The sequence below is a fragment of the Poecile atricapillus genome, chromosome 3 (genome assembly GCF_030490865.1).
Source record: "Poecile atricapillus isolate bPoeAtr1 chromosome 3, bPoeAtr1.hap1, whole genome shotgun sequence".
Taxonomy (NCBI): Eukaryota; Metazoa; Chordata; class Aves; order Passeriformes; family Paridae; genus Poecile; species Poecile atricapillus.
This window is the reverse complement of record NC_081251.1, coordinates 70295174-70316661: the sequence shown is the minus strand read 5'-3', so window position 1 is coordinate 70316661 and position 21488 is coordinate 70295174. Positions and strand designations below refer to the sequence as shown.

Below are 21488 nucleotides of genomic sequence, written 5' to 3'. Positions count from 1 at the left end.
TACATTACTGTAAATTAAAGAGAAGAGGAAGTTCTCTGCAGCACTCTAGGATCCTAATTTAGCATCATCCAACTGGTAGTGGAAGACTCAACTTTTTTATGAGCTACAAAGTTGGAAATACCTCTCTCTAAAATGCAGACCACAAAAAAATATGATGTTCAAAACACTGAAGGTGGTTAATTAACTTTATTTATGACATTCGCTCTTTAGTGATATTTCCTTGACCCAATTTTTATTAGCAATTGAAGCTAGTAAAGATCTTTATTTCTCTGTTCAGTGATTTCACCAGAAAGGAGAGATTCCTTCTCAAATAAATTTGATGACATATTCATAGCTGTCTACTAATTGCATGGATGATGAATTTCAGATAAATTCAAGAATACTTTTCAAGCATAAGTTTTTGTGTAATTGTTATGCCAGAATATCCAATATCAAAAAAATTGTCCATATATTTACTTCCAAGTCTATTTTTTCCTTTCTTCTACTCTCCAAGTATTATGTTAAGTTCATACAAAATTTAGGTTAAGGATCTGTAAGTTTTCAGCACACTATGTTTGCTTGTAGATATCCACCTTACTTACCTCCCATCTCCTTCCCACAGGATCAGATTTACTCTAAACAAGTTACTCTAGAATCTAATGGATCATTTACTTATTTATTCCCACCTTTAAGCCAGTAAAAAAATAGGACATTTCAGACTTTTTTCTTCATCGAAGTTTTATTTCTCTTGCCTCTTTGCCACTAAGTACACTTTGAATTAATAGCTTCTGATACAGTTTAGGTTCGGATATAAGTTAAAATTGTGTTAGATAATCCCTTTACATAAACTTGAGTACTAGTCTACTCTTTGTCTTGGATAACCCCATTAAATTTACTTCAGGACTCCAAGAGAAATAAAATCAATCTTTCCTGGACAAAAGGACACATTCATATTCTGAAAAAAGTTCCATATATTTATTAAACAATTATTTAATCAATTTAACAATAAATAAAAAGTATCTATTTTATGTCTGGGGACAATGTTTGTGCCTTTTCTGTGTTTCGGGGTTGTTTTGGTTTCTGTTCTTAAATTATGCTTAAGTGAATAGGATTTTTTAAGTTAGAAAACAGTTATTTCAGGAAAAGTAAACATTAAGACTTATTTTTGAAAGGTGGTTTCTATAGTGACTATTCTAAAAGGAAAAGGGAAACAGATCAGAGAACTATGTATTCTAATTCCCACATCAATCTGTTTAACATTCCTGACTAATTTTAGAACAAGGAATGAAGAGGCAGAGAGAATGTCACACTGGACAAAGATTTTATTTGTTGCTACAGAGTTTGGCTTGTTAAATACCATAACTCATGGGTAGAGAGCCCTCACTTCCTACGGTTTATGAATCTAGGCTTCCTAAGTATCCTGTTCCTCAAGCATTTATCTTATTATTATCTACTGCAACAGCCAAACATCGCCTACAGTCCAAATAAAACTTATATTCTGATCAGTAACATACAGACAAAGCTCTGCACTTAATTAGCACGCTTTCCAATAACAAACAGAAAATCAACTAACCTGGATTTTAGCAACACAGGGAGCATCTGCAAATAAACCTGAAGCACTTCAGAAGGCAAATCCTGGCTATGGTAACTGCACATGAGTTTATCAGCTGTACTTAGTCCAAGTTGCTGTTGAGCATGGCTAGCTAGCTCAACTCCTCTCTGAAGCACTGGATTATAGATACAGTTATACAGTTTCCATTGGACCACTGCATTTCCCTTTTGAATTAAGTGGCAAATATGGCTGGCGATCTGTGCGCCACGTAGTTTGTCTTCTTCAAAAATGATGTCCTGATAAGCCTCCAGTGCATGCCATCTCAACAACATATCTTCAGATCCAGTGCTAGGCAGTATTCCCTGAACTCTGCAAGAGGAACTAGATGTGGGACTGGCATCACTGGAGCTGCCCTGCAAGGCATCTTCCAGCTGAGCGAGCTGATCACAGTCAACAGTACATATATTGCATGATGCCTGTATAATTTTTTGAGAGACTTCTGCTCCACCCAGTTGATCCAATATAAATTTGTTAAGGATGTTCAGTATGTGCTGTTGAAAATTTTTTAATATTGGCAACTTGGAAGCATGGAGCAATGGGACAATCACAGACTTTGGGTCCATACAACAACATATTCCTACATTATGGACACCTGAGAGAATCTCAGCACAGGTACTGCTCAAAGAAACTTGTTGCAACAAGTGCAAACACTGGTGTGCACAAACAGCAATGCAACAGCATCTCTCGGGATAATCAACTTCTCCGTCAGCAGTTTCAAAAGGGTTTTTGGAAGCTTGGTTTTTAAAAGCAGATACAGAAAGTCCAGAGAGATCTCTGTGGTGATTCATGAAGTGAGAGTACTCACATCGTCTGTGCCGCTTTCTTGTACACATTGATTGATGGAGCTGCTCTGATTTCACTTTTTTGACAGTGCTGATTATTTTCATGATGCTGTTAATCAGTGCTTTCAGATGCTCTGGGGCTTCCCCAGGTACTCCCTCATTCTTCATACACAGCCATTCCATTTGAAGCACCGTTACTTCAAACAGCTTAAACCCCTGCTGCTGTATGAACTCATGAACCAGATCTATAGCTTGGCTAAAGTAGAATGGATTGGAGGCTGCACTTTGTAGGCAGCAGATCAAAATCCGCAAGACCCCTTCTATAACCTCAGGTAGAAGCAAGGCTCTGTGACGGTATCTTGAAAATATATAATCATCCTGAGCCAGCTCCTGTAGTGTTCTCTTGTATCCTGGAGCAAAAGGACCAGGTTGCTTTTCCAAGCAAATTCTGATTTTTAATGCTGCTTTAAGTAAGTCTGTTAAATTTCTTCGTAAATTGTCAGGCATTGTTTCTGTATTGCTAATGTCTAAAGACATAAGATGCAGCACTGTTCGAAAAAGCATCCTTTGGATCAGAGCCACCGGTTCTTCTGTCCACCCTGCAGAAACAACTTCATTTTCTGTGTTGCTACTTACATTGCAGGAGTCTCCAAATCCTGACAAGAATTCTGTCAGTGTGGGCACGACACTCGCTGAAAGAGCAGAGCTGTGATTCAAAGTAATATCAAATTTGCACACTTTCTCTAGGAGAGACAGTAAGACATGGCATAAGTCAAAAGGAGAGTTATCCATGCTGCTCTCAGAAGTTCCTGCAGCTGGCTCATTCAAAATCTCATGTGCTAGAATAACGTTGCTGGAACTTTCTAGATTAGGGGCATCCGTATTAGAACCTGGTACCACTTCAGGAGGTCGGCAGTCACTTCTACCTCCAGGGTAGCTGTCCCTAACAGAAGAGGTTAAAAAGGGCTGCAGTAACTGGGAGCGTCTGTGTTTTGTTATTACAGCAGTCTTTTCATCAGAATTGCCTTCGGAATCTGATGTGGACAGCTGGGACCTCCTCGCATCTCGCACAGAGTAGCGGTGCGTGGTTTTGCGCAGACGGCCGCTTTTTCGAGATCGAAGACTGAGCTTTACAGAAGTCTGAAGAGATGAATGAGTGCTTCCATCTAAGTTTAGTTTTTCCTGAGTAGATTTCACGGAACTTATGTTATTCTCTTTGGTCAGGCATATGTCTACTGTAAAGGGTATATTAAAATCTGTTGAAACAGAAAAATAACAGAATAATATTAAAGTAACATTAGAATATGTAAAGAATTTTTCCTAATTTTGCAGTTAAATACTTCGAGATCTAAAATACACAGCAAATTTATATCTTAATAGGTCACGTTTTTTGCATGCACCTGTGTCAGACATTTTCAGTATAAAACAGGCAGCAACAACTCATGTTTAAGGGGCATACTGGCTATTTTTAAATCCTAGACAGATTATTTCATTTTCTATTTAGGGTTAAACAAAAGTGTGCTAAAAGGTTTCCTAAAACTTTTTGTTGGCACAACTATTCTCAAAAAACCATTCTCAAAAAAAGCTGTCATCAAGGTAGGTATACGGACTTTTTGGTTAGCAAACTAAAGGGAGGAAGATGTTCCATTGTCACTTTTTGCAACTCAGCTGCTATAGGAACCAGGTGTGTTAGCTCACAGCCCTCTTAGCATGCATGAGAACACTGCCAGTGTACTAGTAGTAAAAAAAAATCAATTCCTCTACTTATTATCAATGCAAATATTCAAGTATACAGACCCCAGTCTTTTTACTTCAGCTTTAATTATTCCAAACAAGCAGCAGAAATAAAAGCAGGGGATTTTAAAATAGGGAAAAGAGAGACAGGAATAATGCTTAGGGTCCTGAATACTCCTACAAAAGCCAAGACAAAACCCTCCACCTTCAATTATAATTTTTTTTTTTTACACTTTCAGTATAAAATTTAAATCTGATTCAATGGACAATAACATTTTGAAGAAAAAAAAAGAAGTAGTACTGCCTCATTTGTATCAGTAAGCTCCGATTAAACTATCAAAAAAGCAAGCAGAGAAGCAACTCTGAATGTCCTTGGATTTAGTCCATTAGTATTTTTAAGCAGTGACAGAACTGTAACTAGACGCTTTGGGCAGTAAAATAATTACCATAAAACAGTAATTATTTTACTTATTACAGTAATTGCAAGTGTCCTCCACCCTGCAAATTCAGTATTTAGAAAAACATCATAGTTAACAACATCAACCCTCCCCACCCAAAGCCCCAGAAGCCCACATAATAGCTATAAACATTATTTAAGATGAAAGAAAAGATGTTTCAATGTACAAGCATGACTGTGCCATGCAGTTTCAAAAGTCATAGTTGTGATAATTAGGGAAGAAACATTATCTGCTTTAAAGGCAGGAAATTAATCAGGAGTCCTTTATCAAACAAAGGATATTATCTGCACAGAAAGAAAAAAGCTGCCTAATATAGGGGAACTCATTTAAGTCCAAGAAAAAACTCAACTGCTTAGTGCACAACTGGATACATCATGCTTATTCTTTCAGTACTAAGAGAGGGTAATTCATAGAAGTAAAAGCTGTGCATTATGTAGTGTATAAACCACAACATCTTAAAACCTATTTATACAACAGCCTTTTAAACTAACCCTGGAAAAGCCACTAAGCTGCCACAGAATAACCAAAACATTTCTTTAATTCCATCATGCTTACAGAAGCATGAAAGAATGATGCAAGTGAGCAAGCAGGAAAGCTTATTATATAAAACTTCTATGAAACTTGCCCTTTAAAGACCCCAAGTCTACAAACATTAACAAAGGCCTTCCGTTTGGAGGAGTTTCAAATAGCAAAAAAAACCCTGGAAGAGCTTTGGGTATGAATCTTTAGAAACTCTTTCAAACACATAATTTCATTTACTTCATTCTCTTTGTTTTATCCTCTAGTACGGAAAAGATTGCATCAGACGAATATAAGAGCCCAAAATGAAACAAAAAAAATCTGACTCAGATCACTGCCATTTCCTCATTCAGTTTTTACACAGCAACAAAAGCACTGCCTTTCACACTGACCAAAAGCCTTTACCTTCTCTGCACAATTTTTTGGTATTTTTAAAATTTAAATTCTCTGCAGATCTGCAGAATCCACATCCTCATTCCATGTTTGAGGATATGTACTACAATGAGCTACTCATTAGCACAGAGTCTTAGGCTCTGTAGTAAAACACAAATCACTTTTTTCAAGTGCTTAATACTGTAAGTGATAAAACATACCTATTGCTTTTTCTTCCTGGACAGGGATTTTCCAAACCAATGGCAGAAGGGACAGGAGGAGGGTCAGAAGTTCTTCTCGACATGTCAGCTCCTATGTTAGGAGCAAAATAAAAACAAAAGATCTTGTACTTTAAAAGAATAGATTAACCTTCTTTATTTTACCAAGCAATTCAGCATTTAGTTCTATATGCCATTCTGCTGTTTTTAAGCGCTGAAAAAATAACCTAACTACAAAGACTGCTATAATCATTAACTAGAGCCAATCAGAAAGCATCCACGATATTTATTACACCTCTGCAAAAAGCTCTCCTAAACCCCCTTGCAGAAAGAATAACTCAAGAAAGAAACTCAGAAAAGTCAAAAGCACAAAACTTAGTGATTTTAAAAACATGAAGCCCCAGACAAGTTTGAAACTTTGTTCCAAAAATGTAACAGCAAAAAAAATCAAAACCACAGAATGACCTCTAAAAAACCTCCACTCCTACTGGGATTCTATGACTTACATACTAAGAACTTCAGTGCAGGGAAGAACAGTTGAAAGCACAGAATTCAAACACATTTCTTTTATGGGATACTGGGCAACACTATCAGAATGGTTTCAGTTCTAAAGATCAATAACTTTTCAACACAAAAAGCTGACTCAAGCATTTTGGCACTTTACATGGTCCTGGGTCATGCATATGAAGTCTCCTTCCACCCACCTACTGCACTTGAGCTTCACACATGCCTTAGTCAAACATGAGCTGGCAAACAGGTCTGTGATTATCTAGTTTTCCATTCTCTGCTCCTGCTGAAGGACAGAAGGCAACTACAACATATCTTTTTGAATTTCTAGTCTTCCCAATTAACTCATGCACTCTCCACAAAAAGGAAAGAAAACCAGCACCAAGAACAATGTAAGCCAGACAAATCCACGCAGTCAAATCTCAATACAAAAATTGTAACCACTCAAGAAAAGCTACTACCTGATCAATTATTGAGTTCAGAGTGGTAAGCAAAATAAACCCACGGCCTTGAACTAAGTATTGTCCCAGTGCTGCCATATGAGTTTCTTCTTCTTCATCTTCCTTGGCTTCTGTCCTCTGTACCACTGCATTGCACAGTCTGTTGACATCAGTCAAAAATTCCCGTGCCAGTGAGTTACTGGCACTGCTCATGTCTGAGCTGTAAGTACAGGAAAGGACAGAAATTAGCCCCATCAAAAAACACATTCCTTATAGACAAAAGACAGAGAAAGAAGGGAGCACTTCTTCCCTATATCTCATCCTCTCCAAAAGACAGTGTCTGTTGAACTGAGGAATCAATATACCCACGTAGGGTAGAAGGGAAAGAAAAGAACAAAATTAGAGAATCTCAGTGAAACTTTAGCTAACAGCCCAGGACCCCAAACGCTGATTTCATAAATCTAACAAGTAAAAGCCTGCAACAGAGCATTCCCTTCCACTACATAAATGAAAGTTAATGACATTGTTCCAGCTTTTTTTTGTAACCTCTATGCAAGCTTCAACATTTGTCAGCTACTAAAAGCTACTTGACCTGAAGCATAAGGGCAAAACACATAGCACTTACACAACATCGTAGAGAAAATATGCTCTTTAATAGTTTATTTGAACAATACCATGTTATGTATTCCAACAGAATGCAGATTGTTTCAAGGGGAAAAGAAAAAAATTACTGAGTTCAGATAATTTTGGGAATTGCAAAAGCACAATGTTTTATATTTACAATTAAACCAGACAGTGTTTCCCTTCTGGCACAACTGTGTGGGTAGCAGTCACTACAAGTGTGTGCTGAATTCAAGAGACGATTCTGCTGCCGTTGTTCAGGAGGAAATACCAAAAATATTGGTTCTGCTTCCCAGAGTGATTAATTTTGCTTTGGATGCCCAGCAGTAGTACATGGAGAAACATTTAACTCAAACAAGACACAAAATGCAAGACTCAGCTGTAGAAAACTCTCAAGAGAATCACAGAAGAAAGCAAACCAAAAACAATAATCAGTGATGGCAGCTATGGAAACAAGACCATTTAATCCACACAAACCTAATTTAATGAGTGCTACAGCACATTTAACTCCTATTTCTGTATAAACAACTGAAGTAAAAGCTTCAAAAGTCAAACAGTTTCATCATATCCAAGCATGGAATGTGAAAAAAAAAAAACCAAAAAAACCACCAAAATAATTTTCAATGTAACATTTAAATATAACAGATGGATTAATGTGTAATTATTAGGTAAAAAATAAGACCTTGGAAGTAAAAGCAAGTTTGTTTGCACTAATGGCTCAGAAAACTCCTAGTAGCAAAATTGTGAACACTTATACATATAATGTCAGTGTAGAAGTAGCAAAAAAATTCTTACCAGAATCACTTTGCCAGCTTAACACATTTATCTCCTATCTCGAAGAACAAGCAAATATATTCTGGAAATATCACTCTTGGTTCACCTGTTTTTAAAAACAGAAAAATATAATGGTTAATGTTGTTTTAAAAAGTTATTTCATGACAGCTATTTGAAATTTAGGAAGAGTCCTTGAGGGTTTTTTGAGCTTTAAAGCCCTGGTATTCACTTTTAGCTTAAGATTGTGCACAACTGAAATCCTATTACAGAGAAAATGATTGGCAAACATAAGTTAACATAATAAAATCCATTAGTTTGTAAAGTCCAAAATGAGCTAGGTACAAAAGTTGAAATAATTCCCTCTAGAAACAGTATGAGGTTTCAGTGATCACTACCTGCATATAATAATATTTGAAGAACTTGCAGCTCCAGGTACAAGTGAAGGATAGAAGGAGAACTAAATTACGCAGTCAGGTGTTGATGTAAACTCATCTTAAATCTGTCCTAGTCTGTTCTGACAAAATACCAACTCTGTTACCCTAAGCACCAGGGAAGATGCAGTTAATAAAAACTGAAAATTTGTCAGTGGGAAACTCATCAATTGGAAATTTATCACTGGGAATGCAAAGGGTATTAACCAAGAAAAGCCTCAAAAACATTAAACTACTAAAGGTCTCTAGGAGAGCACTCAAAAGATACTTATAACATCCACAGTTAATTGTGAGAAAAAAAACCAAAACACAAGAGATGGAGACAGAAAAAAAAAGGAAAGAAAAACACTAAATTGATTGGTTTAGTATTCTCAATGAGAAATAAATAAAAAATTTCAGCTTAAAGTTATGGTGAGCATGAATATGACATAATTCCTTAAGGAAAGAGACAAGCACTACAGGTTACCCAGGCAAGCACCTAACAATTGGCCTCCCCTTGACCACTAGGAAACATGTTTCCTCCACAGCCTCACAATAATCTACCCATTCAGCTAATAGTCACAATTTCAATTCTATTACTGAAATAGAATAGCTTAAGCAGCTAGTGGTTCTGCTGTTGCACCAGACTAATAGATGTAGAGATAAGTTGTCCATCATGTTTTGTGTCCTTCCAGCTGAAGCTTCAGTCTCCAGGTTTCCTGCACTGCTTGCCTGGTTACATGGATTTACCATACAATGCTATATTCTATCAAAAGGGTGGATTCCCAATATCAGTAGCAAGATAAAGTACAATTTTGTTGCCATTAACACAAAAATAGGTATATATTCAAAATACAATAATTTAATATAGAATGGATAAGGAATTAAGATGCTCTGATTCTACAGTGCAGGAAAAAAAATTGTAGGGAGATACCATGCTGAATAGAGGGGCACTTCTTTTAGGATTCTTCAACAAGTGCTAGCTAGTTCTGAGTTGTACCCATTTCTTTTTCTGCAACGAAGGTTTGAAACAGACTGACAGCACAAACATATCTTTGGGAACAGCTGGTGCTATAACCTAACTAAGCTGCTTGAGAGAAGAAAGAAACCTACTAGAACATAGTATACAGTCCCAGTGTGACATTAACAGTTTCACAGTTCTGAAATACACTACATGTCAGGGTTTCACATAGCCGGGTCTTTAAAAAAAAAAAAAAAAAAAAAGAAGAAAAAAAGTATTTATTTATAAAAGGAAAAAACTCCCAAGTTAAAAAAAAAATCACTTAACTGTGAATAATTCTGGTATTCTTCTGCTCTTTTCATACCCATTTTTGCTTCATACTCATAATTCAACCTGTATCATGTCTGCCCTCTGGCCCCTTTCTGCATCACCTCTCAAGGGAGTTACTTCCTATTTACTATTGCGGTAGAAAATAATTTCTTGCAGCTGAAAACTGTATTTTTTCTGAACTTCTTTCCATTTTTGTGAAGTTGCTAATCAACTGAGCATCTCAAAGTGTAAGACTGTCCTCTACTTCGGTGGACTTCGAAAGAAAATATCAAAATTGTCCTTGAAAGAATGGAACTCAAAAGTAAGATCAATTTACCTGTCCTGAATACTGAATCATTAATACACTAAATTTGCATTGTGCTAATGACTAGTTGTTATCTCTAACAACAGCAGAATTTGTGGAAAGAAGAAAATGGAACAAAAACACAGAGTCAGAAACTAGCAGTGTGTATATTAGAGTGAACTGGGCCTTTTCCTTAATTATGTTTTCAGCAATACATTGCCCAGAAAGGCCTGGGATGCCCAGTAAACAGCAGCATCATAATGAAATACAGTACTAAGTCAAAAGCCCATAATACTAGTTTATTACTTTCAGAAACTGTTGCCCAACAGCTATAGCAGGAGGAAAAGAGAACTAGGTAACATATAGCCACATGAAGTTGTTAATTTATTTACCTTCCTTAGTTTTCTGTTTCAGACAAGATATAAACATTGACAGCTATGGCATGGCTACAAGCCCTTTTAAGTACAGACTGCAATGAAGTTGCTTTTTCAGCAGCTATTAAAATTAATGCTTTGAAAAAATACCCTTCATTTCTATGAGACATTGGGCAATCAAGTTTTTTCTGGACTCCAGTTCAAAACTTGCAGCCTTCTTAACCATTCTGTAGAATGAAGTATATATACAAGTCACCTCTGGCCAACAAACACTACATTTAGTTTATACAGTGTTCATTTCAATTAGCAAATGCTTATCCCAGCCTCATTGCTTGTACTTAACATTTATGCTCTGGAGAGCATGCTCGTTACCTTTTCAAGGATTTTAACATTAATCTATCAATCATTATTTCATAAGACTTAGTCTGGGGTTCAACTTTCAATTTAAGCTCAAGCTTTTATTAGCAGAGGATACATACATAATAAAGAGCATCAGCACATTATTAACACTAAGACATTCCACAAGAGGCTTCTGCTATTGTAGCAAAGATTGTCAGGCTTATTGCAGAAACTAAGTTTAGCTTATAAGTGGCAGACAGCAATTTAATTGTCTGGTTAAAGGAATTCACTAACAATTCACTAACAATTAGACTAAGAATTAAATCCTCTGTGCAAACTGGTGAGGAAAAGAAAGTGCAGGAGGGCATGCAATAATAGAGAAATAGATATCTAGTGTGGCCTGGAATGAAAAGAGAAGCACAGTGCTGCCTTGAAATCTATATGTGGTGGGAAAATACAAGTAAAAGCTCAAAGTAATGCGTCACTGAAATCAGCATTCTTCCTTTTCTCTTCTTTTGATACGATTCAAAACTTCACACAAGCTGGAAAGAAATACCCAGCTGACATTGCCAAAATAGGTTACATACACAGCAGGAGCAACACACAGAAAGAAAACAGGAACCTGCCGTTTCAGCAGAGCTTCTCAGAAAGCCTGAGACACTTTGATGCTTTGCATTGCTGATGCAGGGCAATCAGCCAAAAGAATAGCTTACAAAACACAGTGAACATTTGCTAACCATCCAACAACTCATTCAAAAACATGAGCAAATCCAAGACCTTTAAAGTTTGGTTCATTCTCAAAACAGACATACCAGACAACACTCCAGCTCCACAGAAGACCTCCTGCTTAATATTTTGAACCACTTTCTGCTCTGTCCTCTGCAAATATTTATTAACTATTTGTGGTTACAGAAGCATAAAATCTATTCCATACTAAGCGGTATGTATGGAGCAGACATACTGCTCCAACCATGACATTGCACATGAAAAAAATATACAGGTATTATGATAAATATAATTTTTTTTTGACACAGTGCTATTTCTGACCAAGTCTTTGATTTCATCAAGGAGTCCAGTAACCAGCTTTTAGCCTTGCATGTAATCTACTAGACCATTATTTCTGAACAAGCTATTCAGAGTCCCTCCCCCCAGAAAAAAGAAAAAGGTGAAAACAAAAAATGCTTGGTATGTTTGGATAAACAACACATGCACCGTCCTTTTAACAAGCCAGGGAAGTATGTCAAGTGCACAGCACAGTAAACAAGTATTATTTTAATGAACCTCAAAAGTATGGTGAGACCATCAGAGTAATGATGTTTCAGTATACACAAGTGTGTTTATGGCCGTATAATACTCATATTGACACCTCATGTATTAACTCCCATCTCGCTTAAGAGGGATGTTTGTCTTGCAACAACTGAATTTGCTTTGCAGAGTCCTGCTTCTCCAAGTATTTTAAGACCTCTACAAGTGTTGTTTATTTGTTTTCTACTGTCATGGTATTAAAAATTTAATCCATGAAGCTCAGTGCTTATACAACCTGAGAATTAGAAATATTCAGTCTCTTGTGGATGTGCAAGCATTGTATCTTACACTGAAAAAAAAAATAATTAAAGGAATTATCTGTGCTTACTGAAAAAAAATCGTTCTTATAGAAATAAAATACGCATTTTCATATTGTGTATGGTCAGGGAACACTGACATGAGGGCTAAACTAGCCCTTCCTCGTGCAGAATAGGAATGCCAAGGGAAAAACCAAATGAAATTAGACAAACAATAAGCCAGGTTTGTTCAAATAAAAGAAACTGGTGCTTTCCAAAATACTTGTCATATGTGTATTTATAAAAACAAGTCAGCAAGCATAGCCAAGGCTACAGACACTTTGAGATACACAGAGGCATTACAGCAGGTGCAGGCAGGTCACCTTCTCAGAAACAAGTTTCAGAGCTGTCATCCTTCTGATCAAGACCCAGACCTGTGATGTACCACACAGTGAAATAAGAAAGAAAAAGCCAAACCCTTGCTTAATCCCAATTTATACTTTCCCATGGATTTTCAGGTCTCAGGTTTTTTTGACAGCTTGAAATCAAACTCCTGGATAATGTATTTGAGCACAAAGATTGTTGCAGACTACTCTTCCAAAACTTGATCAGAGTATTCTTTTAAAATGTAACATATAATGTACTTGCTAGAGTTTAATCAGCCTGCTGTGATATATTCTGACCTCCAGGTGTTTACGTCTGCTCTCCCCCAACATGACTGTTTCTAGACTTTCACTTGCCTAGCACAAGTATTGGTGAAACTGGCTCTAAATGATAGAACCATTACTCACAGGTATCTCAGATCAACATGTACACATTATTCTTGCACACACACACACACCACCCCCCAGCTCGTGTTTTTCTCTTCAAGTTTCCAAAGCGTCATCTTGGGACATTTTTTCTTGCGAAAATTTGGCAGGTTCTCAGGTTCTGCCTTGAGTTATGAAAAACAGTATTCCTTTACAAGTTAACAGATTAACAATAATTTCCTCCTTCTGAGCACTGAGACAGAACCAATGGCAAGGATTGCCACAGTCTAGCTGCATATTAGACAAGTGCTTTGAGACAGCTTTTCAACTTCATGTGGAATTTTATTTAGTCATCAAACAATATGAAACACCTGTGAATACATTCTTGTCAAGCCTGAAATCAAGAGGAAAAAAAAAAAGATGATTCATCTAACAAGATAAAAAGTACAACACTAATGAAAGACAAGCTCTCAAACAACCACCTACACTCAAGTTATACATTAGCCCTGTACATATGCTATACTCAAGTTCATGCTAAGATTGTGGTCTTATACTATCCGAAGTCATTAACTACAACGTAGTTGTTAGCCAAATTAAATCCATTCCAGTTAACTTCAAATTTTCATATTTCAAACCACTGCATACAGGCATGGAGAATAAGCATTCCTTACAGGAGGCATGGGGAAAGCTGAGGGCCTTCAAAGATAATCATTGCAGAATTAACTGCGTCAAAAACAAATACGCCTGCTCTCATGGACATCAGCTAAAAAGCACTAAAGGATACAATGGTGCTACCAATACCATGAAAACAATGGCAACAAGCTTTGGTAGCAGAGTTGAAGACCTCTTTCAGATCTTTACCTAGAGTGTCAGAGGCCAGCACCTCTGCAAATACATGGTACTAAAGGAAGGACAAATACTCCACCACAAGGCAGAATTTATGAAAGACCAGTAAGTTCTTACAAAAGAAAAATGAAGGATGAAGATCATCTGTAAAAATTTGGCAGTGGCAAGGCAATGCTCCTAAGTGAGCCTTGTTCTGAACACTACTCAGAGTGTTAACAAGTTCTTCCCTAAATTAAAATATATACAAGTAATACTCCCAAATACCTTCTTCCATATTTTAGCTTTGATACTTTAACCGCAGAACAGACTACAAGCAAGCAGTCATGGCTGCACAGTAACAACTAAATCTAAAGATCCAGACTACCCTCCACAGACTGCAAGCAGCAGTCTACTATGACAGGTAAGTCACAAGACTTGGTGATATGGTCTTACATTAATCCACAGTACTGGAAACAGTGTGGTCTCTGGGACTGTAGCTCAGCCACACTACAAGCATGCAGACCACCCAGCATTTTGAACAACAAATGTCTGCACATTTGAACAACAAATGTGACCTAGAGGATCACACAAAACTTTTTGTAACTTATGATCTTATACACTTTGATTGTACCAATACCTGGGGAAAGAAAACAAGTAAAGATTTGAGCACTCTTGAGTGCTTGAGGCACTTTTACTGAAGGGATATGAAAGAGTAAAAGCTATACTAAATGAAAGCCTAGTAGTTAGACGATTAGTAGGTACAAAGTGCTTAAGATAAGTTTTGACATTGTGACTAAAGTACCCACTAAGAGCAATTAAATAAAAGGGGAAGACCAATGATCAGAGTTTTTTTTTTAAAAAAAAAAATCAATCATAAAAGGGCCGTAGACTAATCCCACTTCCGAATCTTTAAAACAGGTCAGTGAAGTTGGTATTTTCTATTAGCAATCAGATGCAGACAAAACAGCAGGTAAACACTTCTAAAGTGGCAATTTCAAAAGTCACCTAAATATCTGAGAGTTACACACACACAGCTATTCCTGTTAAGCTCAGTATGCCAGTTTCTTTACAAAGTGAAAACTGCTTTGGTGGTGTTAGGGAAGCACACCCTGTATTTTTTCCAGGCTCTACAGCAAAGAGGCATTTGTTTCAGTTGCCCCTCTTGCACTGAGCTAGACCCAGACGACCCAGTCAACATTCCAGATAAGTACAGGCAAAATGACTCACATCATCTCACTTTAGATAGCTTTTCTCTTTTCATTCAACGGGAATGTAAATAAGGAACAGCTCAGATTTGTAACTTATTTTTGAAGTTTAAGCAGCACTCCAAATTAGTCAAGGAGTACAGACTCCAACAGAAAAATTATAATTAATAATTACATTTTACTACATATAATAATGACCAAAAACATGACGTTTTCCAGTGTACCTATTACAAGATAGACAAACATTTAACAAAATGCTGAATCACCAGAGAAAACCTTTAATCCATCCACAATGCAGAGAAAAAAATAGTGCCAAACTAGGAAGTCCCCAATTATAAATGTGCATCACTCATGAATACACACAAAAAAAGATTTTACACTACTGAGATGCATGAAATATGCCAGATGAAGGTTCCTATGCAGCCAAGTAGCATTTTCAGTAAGCAAACATCATATGATAATTTTTGCTGCAAATGCTAAGGACGTAGTGGGACTCTAATAATCAAATTGGCTTTGCAACTGATGTAATTTAGGTTTCTAAAAATAGTTCTGGAGTAATTAGGAGTACCTTCTGGAGTGGAAAATACACCCACACTTCCCCCCCAGCATTTCCTCTATATATTCAGACACATAAAGGAACTTTTCTGCTTTCCTTTGAACTCTGCTTAATTGAAACATGCAAATAAAAAATGAAACTACACATTCCTCAGTGACTCAAATCTCCCCGTATCATTGAAAGATGCAAGTAATACAAAGAAAAATGGTAATAATAATGTAGCACACCGTTTTACACTCGAGAGCTTTTCATTTATTTTCTCTACAGCAAATCATAAGAACATTTGATCTCAGTTCTTGGAAACTGGGATTGTTAGACTCTCTTGCCTTCCAACAGAAAGACTAGTACTTTTTTAGTTCATTTTAAGACTGTTTCAGTGTCTGTTTGAACTAGTGAATCAAAGCAGACTGAGGTCAACTTCTGAAATCTGATAATTATTATATTGCTGGATTTTTATCAGGTCCTGCAAGAGAATTAAAAACTATCAGGAACATTTCTTGCTCTAAATCTTAAATATTTTCCTTACTAATTCACATTTTTCAAGAATTAAGGCATTGAGAGCTATTCATCCCTTCGCTGTTTCCATTATTCATTCCCCATCTTTTAGTTAATACACTAAGGTCTAAATCAGTAGCTTAATGAAATTAACAGATCTACATACATTCTTTTCGTCATTTATTCCCCCAAGAACATGAATCTTTGGAAAATGCCTCCACAATACTGAAGAGAAATAGATGATGTCAAATGTTTGCTGAAATAAAACTGCACAGAAGTTAACATTGGTTTTAATACTTCCAGAAAACCCTTGCATTTGGCATTACCTGACAGTAATTTCTAATATTTCATCTTCCCAATTTTCTCTTGAGAAAACAGAAAGGCTTTTCTTTACTTTCAAAAGCTGAAAAAAATCAGAAACCCCCTCCTCCCACCTCACAATTAGTACTTCATGCTCCCATACTTTTCCATGGAGCACGGTGATAACTTCTACCTGAAGCCAAGGAGCTCAACTTTCTGGGCATAGGAAAAGAGAGCATGAGCAGAAAAAGAGAAGAATTCATAAAGACGAGAATTAGCTGAGATTGTCAGAGTGGCTGAGCAAGCATCTGACAGACACAATCTAACAGGCGGGAGTCTTCCACCATCTTTTTACTCTTGCACTATCTTTGGCAAAGCACCATTCATGACTTGCCTTCCACTTTTCACCTTCTAAATTATCCAGGAAGAGCAGAAAAGCTCTTTCATCATGTAAGTGAGAGCAATTCCCACAGTGCCTCAGCACCACATGGCTCAATAAACCCATACAAACACAAGTGTCCCAGAGCAAGCCCCAGATGCCTGCAGGAAGCTACACAAGCTCAGAAGAGCAGAAGACAACCCTTTCAGTGCTTCCCACTGCGTGGTCACTGCAAAATCTCACCCACAGTAAGAGCAGGCAGTAGGGAGTTACTTAATGGGGGAGAAGCTGACCAAGAAACAAAGACAGAAGCAGAAGAATAGAAACCCTGGCTCCTTTGTAACACACCAAAAATCACAAAATCCATGAGGTACAGAATGTGAAGGAAGATTAAATGTGCAGCAGTGATTAAAAAAAAAAGCTAGGGGAACTTTAGAGAACATCCAAAATAAAGAGACAGCAGAAGTTCCAGCAGGTTCAGGCACCCAGACACAGTGCTATTCCAGGACTTCACTACATGTATGACAGTATTACCCACCTATCCCTTCTTCAACATACATAAACTAGGAATTTCACAGGTTTTTTTCCATCTTGCTCTCTTACTCAGCATCAAATTTAATCTGCATCTTCACACAATATAGTTACCTAAAAATCACACCAAGAAGATTCACACGTCTATTTAAATAACTGGTACAAAAAAACCTGACCTCCCAGAAAAAGATTTTAATCAGATCCCAGGCTACAAACATGAATCAAAGAGCTAATAGCTTACAGCTAGAAAAAACTTCAAGACTACACATAGCCTTCTCCTTTCCAATCACACATTCCAGTTTCACTTCTGTATAGAGTGCTCCATCTGAAAGCAAGACTTCACCTTGCACTAGTTTCAAAGTCCCTGAGCGTCATGTTCAAATGCAAGACCTGAATCTGAACAGAAGAAAAGAAAACCTGATATGGCACATACCATGCTGCTTTGTTAGTTCTTCTCAACAGACCATGGCAGCTGGATCTGAAACCCCGCTGAACCTCAGTAAAAGCCCCCATGTCCCAAAATGCAGCTAAGGTAGAGTTATACAAGACAGCTCAGCCCACCTGACAACTCAAGACTAGCATGAAGGTGCTTCTGTTCCTCCCCAGCAACTCTTCTCCTCTCATCTCCAGCACTGCACTCATCCAGTTACCTCTTCACATGGCCCACTGTGACAGCTTTGCAGAAAACTAGCTTTCACATCTGGATTTGTTGTTGTTAAATTGCCATATTCATTGACAGTTGTCACTGTCAGTGAGGGAAGGCTGCAAGAGGGAGATTTCCTTCTTCAGCAGTAACAAGCTGCTCAATCAGCTTAGCAAGCTCAGACAAGCCAGTCCAAATCACACAACAGAAGGAACCTCAAGTCTCTTCTACCTGAACTCGTCCCAGGTGTACCATCCTCAGATCAGGGCTGTCACAGGAACCAACAGCTGACATGACACCAGCTCAACTACTTGATACTATCTAAAGGCCTGTGAACCTTCAACAAGCAATAATTTGCTGAAGTACCTGATATTCTCACAACCATTTCTAAGTGGAAAACAAAGCAAGAGACAAAGTAATGCCAGGCAAATATATAAAGGCCTCCCTCCACTGCATATTACAGTCCTTTTCTAACAATACAATCCAATTTTTCAACAAGCATAGCAAGAAAGATTAAGTAGCGACATCTCATGCAACAGCTACTACAGTTCTTAGCTATGGAAGCCCACAGGGCCTGACAACCCCTCAAAAAGGAATAAGACAGGTATTAGTGTGCTTTGTCAATGACAGCTGTTCTGGACGGTGCTTCCAGGTGCAGCAGAACCCTCTTACAAAGTAATCATTTCACCCTACACTCCCCCTGCTCCTTTCTGCCCTCAAAAGACAAGTATCAAAACTAGTTTTGCTTCAGATTTCCTCCACAGGCAATATTATCTTATTTGAAAAGAGACCACCATGGCAACAGCAAAATTCTGCAAATATGAAGGAAATACAAAATGACCAGCTGCACAGGTATACAATTTCATACCAATAAGGAAGCACCATGGTCTGTTACAGAAATCACTGACAATTGAAATATAGAGCTGAGCTTCCTGAAGTGCTTGTTCATAGAATCACAGTGTTTGCTTATGCTCTATGAGCTTGACTGCAAAGAGAACTATATGAAAACAGCAACTTACTTTCAGTAAGTGTTAAGAATGCAGTTTCTCTTTTCCAGTGTTTACACATCCAGTATCTAACTTTCCAACAGATTCTATACTATTCAAAGTACTCACAGACTCTTTCCTTACTATTTTAAGCTGCACTACCAACTGATGTGGCAACACATGAAAAACCCTAGCAGGGATTACAAGAAAGGAGGAAGCAAAAGAAGCATCAAAGAAGAATCCTAATAAATGGTTATTAATCTCACAGAAAGACTTCTTGCAATCAAACATTTTTGATGGAAAGCTGTCTTGGAGTATGGCTAAAAAAACTCACAGGGCAAGGAAAAAGGGAAGGCAGGAAATGAGTGACATCAAAAAAGCTCAAGAAATCTGTATACAGTCTTATAAACCAAAGGACAATTGACTTCCTTTAGCAACTGGCTTTGATTTTATAAGCATTGAAAACTATATGGTTTTAGTTTGCAAGAGTCCCTGTCCAAAGGACAAGGAAGAACAATTAAATTAAAACCCTAGAAAAAAACGGGTTTTTTCCTTATCTAAGATAATATATGAAAGCAGCATTATTTTACATTCAATCTATTCAAAACATCCACCAGAAACTCCCAGAGCCAGTAAACCACGGATTTTTTTAAAGCACCTGAGAGAAAGCTTTCTTCTTTGCACTACTGGTCTGTGAGCCTACAATACAGGTGAAAAGGAGACTCAAGAATATTTCCCTGAGTCCTTACCACACTGTAGCTCCATTATGATAAAAGCTCTATGCGGACATGGTCTCTTGTCCAAGCAAGCAAAATCTGATCCTTCCTTCAGAAAACGTTAAACGTTACAGATATCTCTTTTCCATTACCTAGCACAAGATTACAATACACATGAATAGAACAGATAGTTGTCCCACCATCTCATCGCAGTACACAAATGGTACACAAGCTTGTGTCACCAGCTCCAACTTCCCTGTAGATCCCTATAATGAAGTCTTACTGATTCACACGGCACTACAAGAAGAAAAAAAAAAAGAAAAAGAAAAAAGTCTGCCATCCAGATTTTCTTCTTTAGCCAGTCCTATTTATAACCACATCAGATAGTTTTCCAAGTCCTAGGCAACAACATTCAGTCATCTGATCTTCTTTCTGAATTTCTTCAATTGCTCTGCTTTCTCTTATACAAGAAGTTTTATTTTCACTTCCAGTGATGCACCTGTTTCTGCTGCCTTCTTCCTTCACTGCAGATGTTAGTAAAAGCTAGCTCTTTAGCTCCTCTGGAGATATAAGGCAGTATCCAATTTTGAGATTTTTGCTTTTCTCTCGGATAAGCATCTTTGAACAGTCTCCCCACACTCAAAGAACAGGTAGAAGAGTTCCCATCGCTCCTCTGTCTACTCACTTTGATGCAAGCTTTTCAAAAAGGGCACTTCAGATGCTGAAACGCTGCGACTCTTGCATATTCCACGTCCGCCAGTGTTATCGCGTTTCCGTGAGCAGCCCACATTTGCTTTTCTTCAATCCTTATCTGCAACACACGCCTCGCTGACAGCAAAGGCTTTGTGTTCGCGCTTTGCGCCAACACCTCACACAGCGCTGCCCACCGTAGGCAGCGCACAGGGAACGGGCCGGGCTGGAAGGGACCGCAATGGGGCATCTGCCCCAAGCTCCCTGCTCAAGCAGGGCCATCCTAGAGCACGTGGCCCAGGATTGACGGCTCTTGAACATCTCCAGTGAGGGAGACTGCACAACCACTCTGGGCAATCTGTTCCAGCGCTCGGTCACCCGCACAGCATCCCGGCAACACGGGAGGGGGCGGAGGAGAACTCGCACGCACCGCCTGGACACGCACACGGGGTTCTTAAACGGCGCCTTTCGGCAAAGGCCGAGGCCTCACGTCAGCAGGGACCGCTCCGGGCCGCCGAGCGCCCGCCGCCGCCCCGGCAACACTCGGGCTCCTCCCGCCGCTGCCCGGGAGCCCCGGGCCGGGCCGGGCCCCACCCGCGCCACCTCCGGCGGCTCCTTCCGCCTCCTGCCGCCGCCGCCGGGCTGCCCCGAGCCTCCAGCGGCATCTCCAGGCGACAGCGGCGCCACTGACAGCCCGCCCCGGCGCCGCGGCTGCCGGCCTCGGCCCGCCGAAACCCGCGGGCAGGGCCTGTGCTGAGCCCTCCCACGGCCCCGTGCCGCCGGGCGAGCCCCCCGCCGTGACGGTGCCCGTCCCGCCCTTACCCGCTCCTCTCCCCGCCAGAGCCGACGCGCCCGGCCGCCCGCTCCGCTCTTATCCCGCTGACAGCGTCCCGGCAGCCCATGGCGGGAGGTTCCTGCCCGGCCCCGCCGCGCCGCCCGCCCCCGTCTCCCGGGCAACACAGCGCCCGCCCCGCCCCGCTCCCGCCCCGCTCCGCCGGGCTGGCGGCGCAAGGGCGCTCCGGGAAGTGCCGCGGGCAGCCTGGGATTGCCGGCTCCCCCTGCTCCTGTGCTCGGGCCGTGACAGCGCCCGGCAAGTGCCAGGCGGGCAGCCGGCCGGCCTGCAGCTCCCGCTGGGGAGCCGAGCGGGCGGGAGATGCCC

The 21488-nt window shown here is 39.3% G+C and overlaps 1 protein-coding gene across 1 annotated transcript in view; it reads right to left on the bottom strand.

Annotated features, from left to right (window-relative positions):
• Window positions 1–21271, bottom strand: part of LYST (lysosomal trafficking regulator) — a 77342-nt gene extending 56071 nt beyond the window's left edge. Inside the window, exons 1-5 of the mRNA XM_058835394.1 lie at window positions 21152–21271; window positions 8038–8122; window positions 6643–6841; window positions 5678–5768; window positions 1553–3629 (exon numbers count right to left, since the gene is read on the bottom strand). Of these exons, the coding sequence (XP_058691377.1) occupies window positions 1553–3629; window positions 5678–5768; window positions 6643–6834 (2360 nt within the window). The 5' untranslated portion in view covers window positions 6835–6841; window positions 8038–8122; window positions 21152–21271. The remainder of the gene's footprint in view (window positions 1–1552; window positions 3630–5677; window positions 5769–6642; window positions 6842–8037; window positions 8123–21151) is intronic.
• Window positions 21272–21488: the final 217 nt, after the last annotated feature.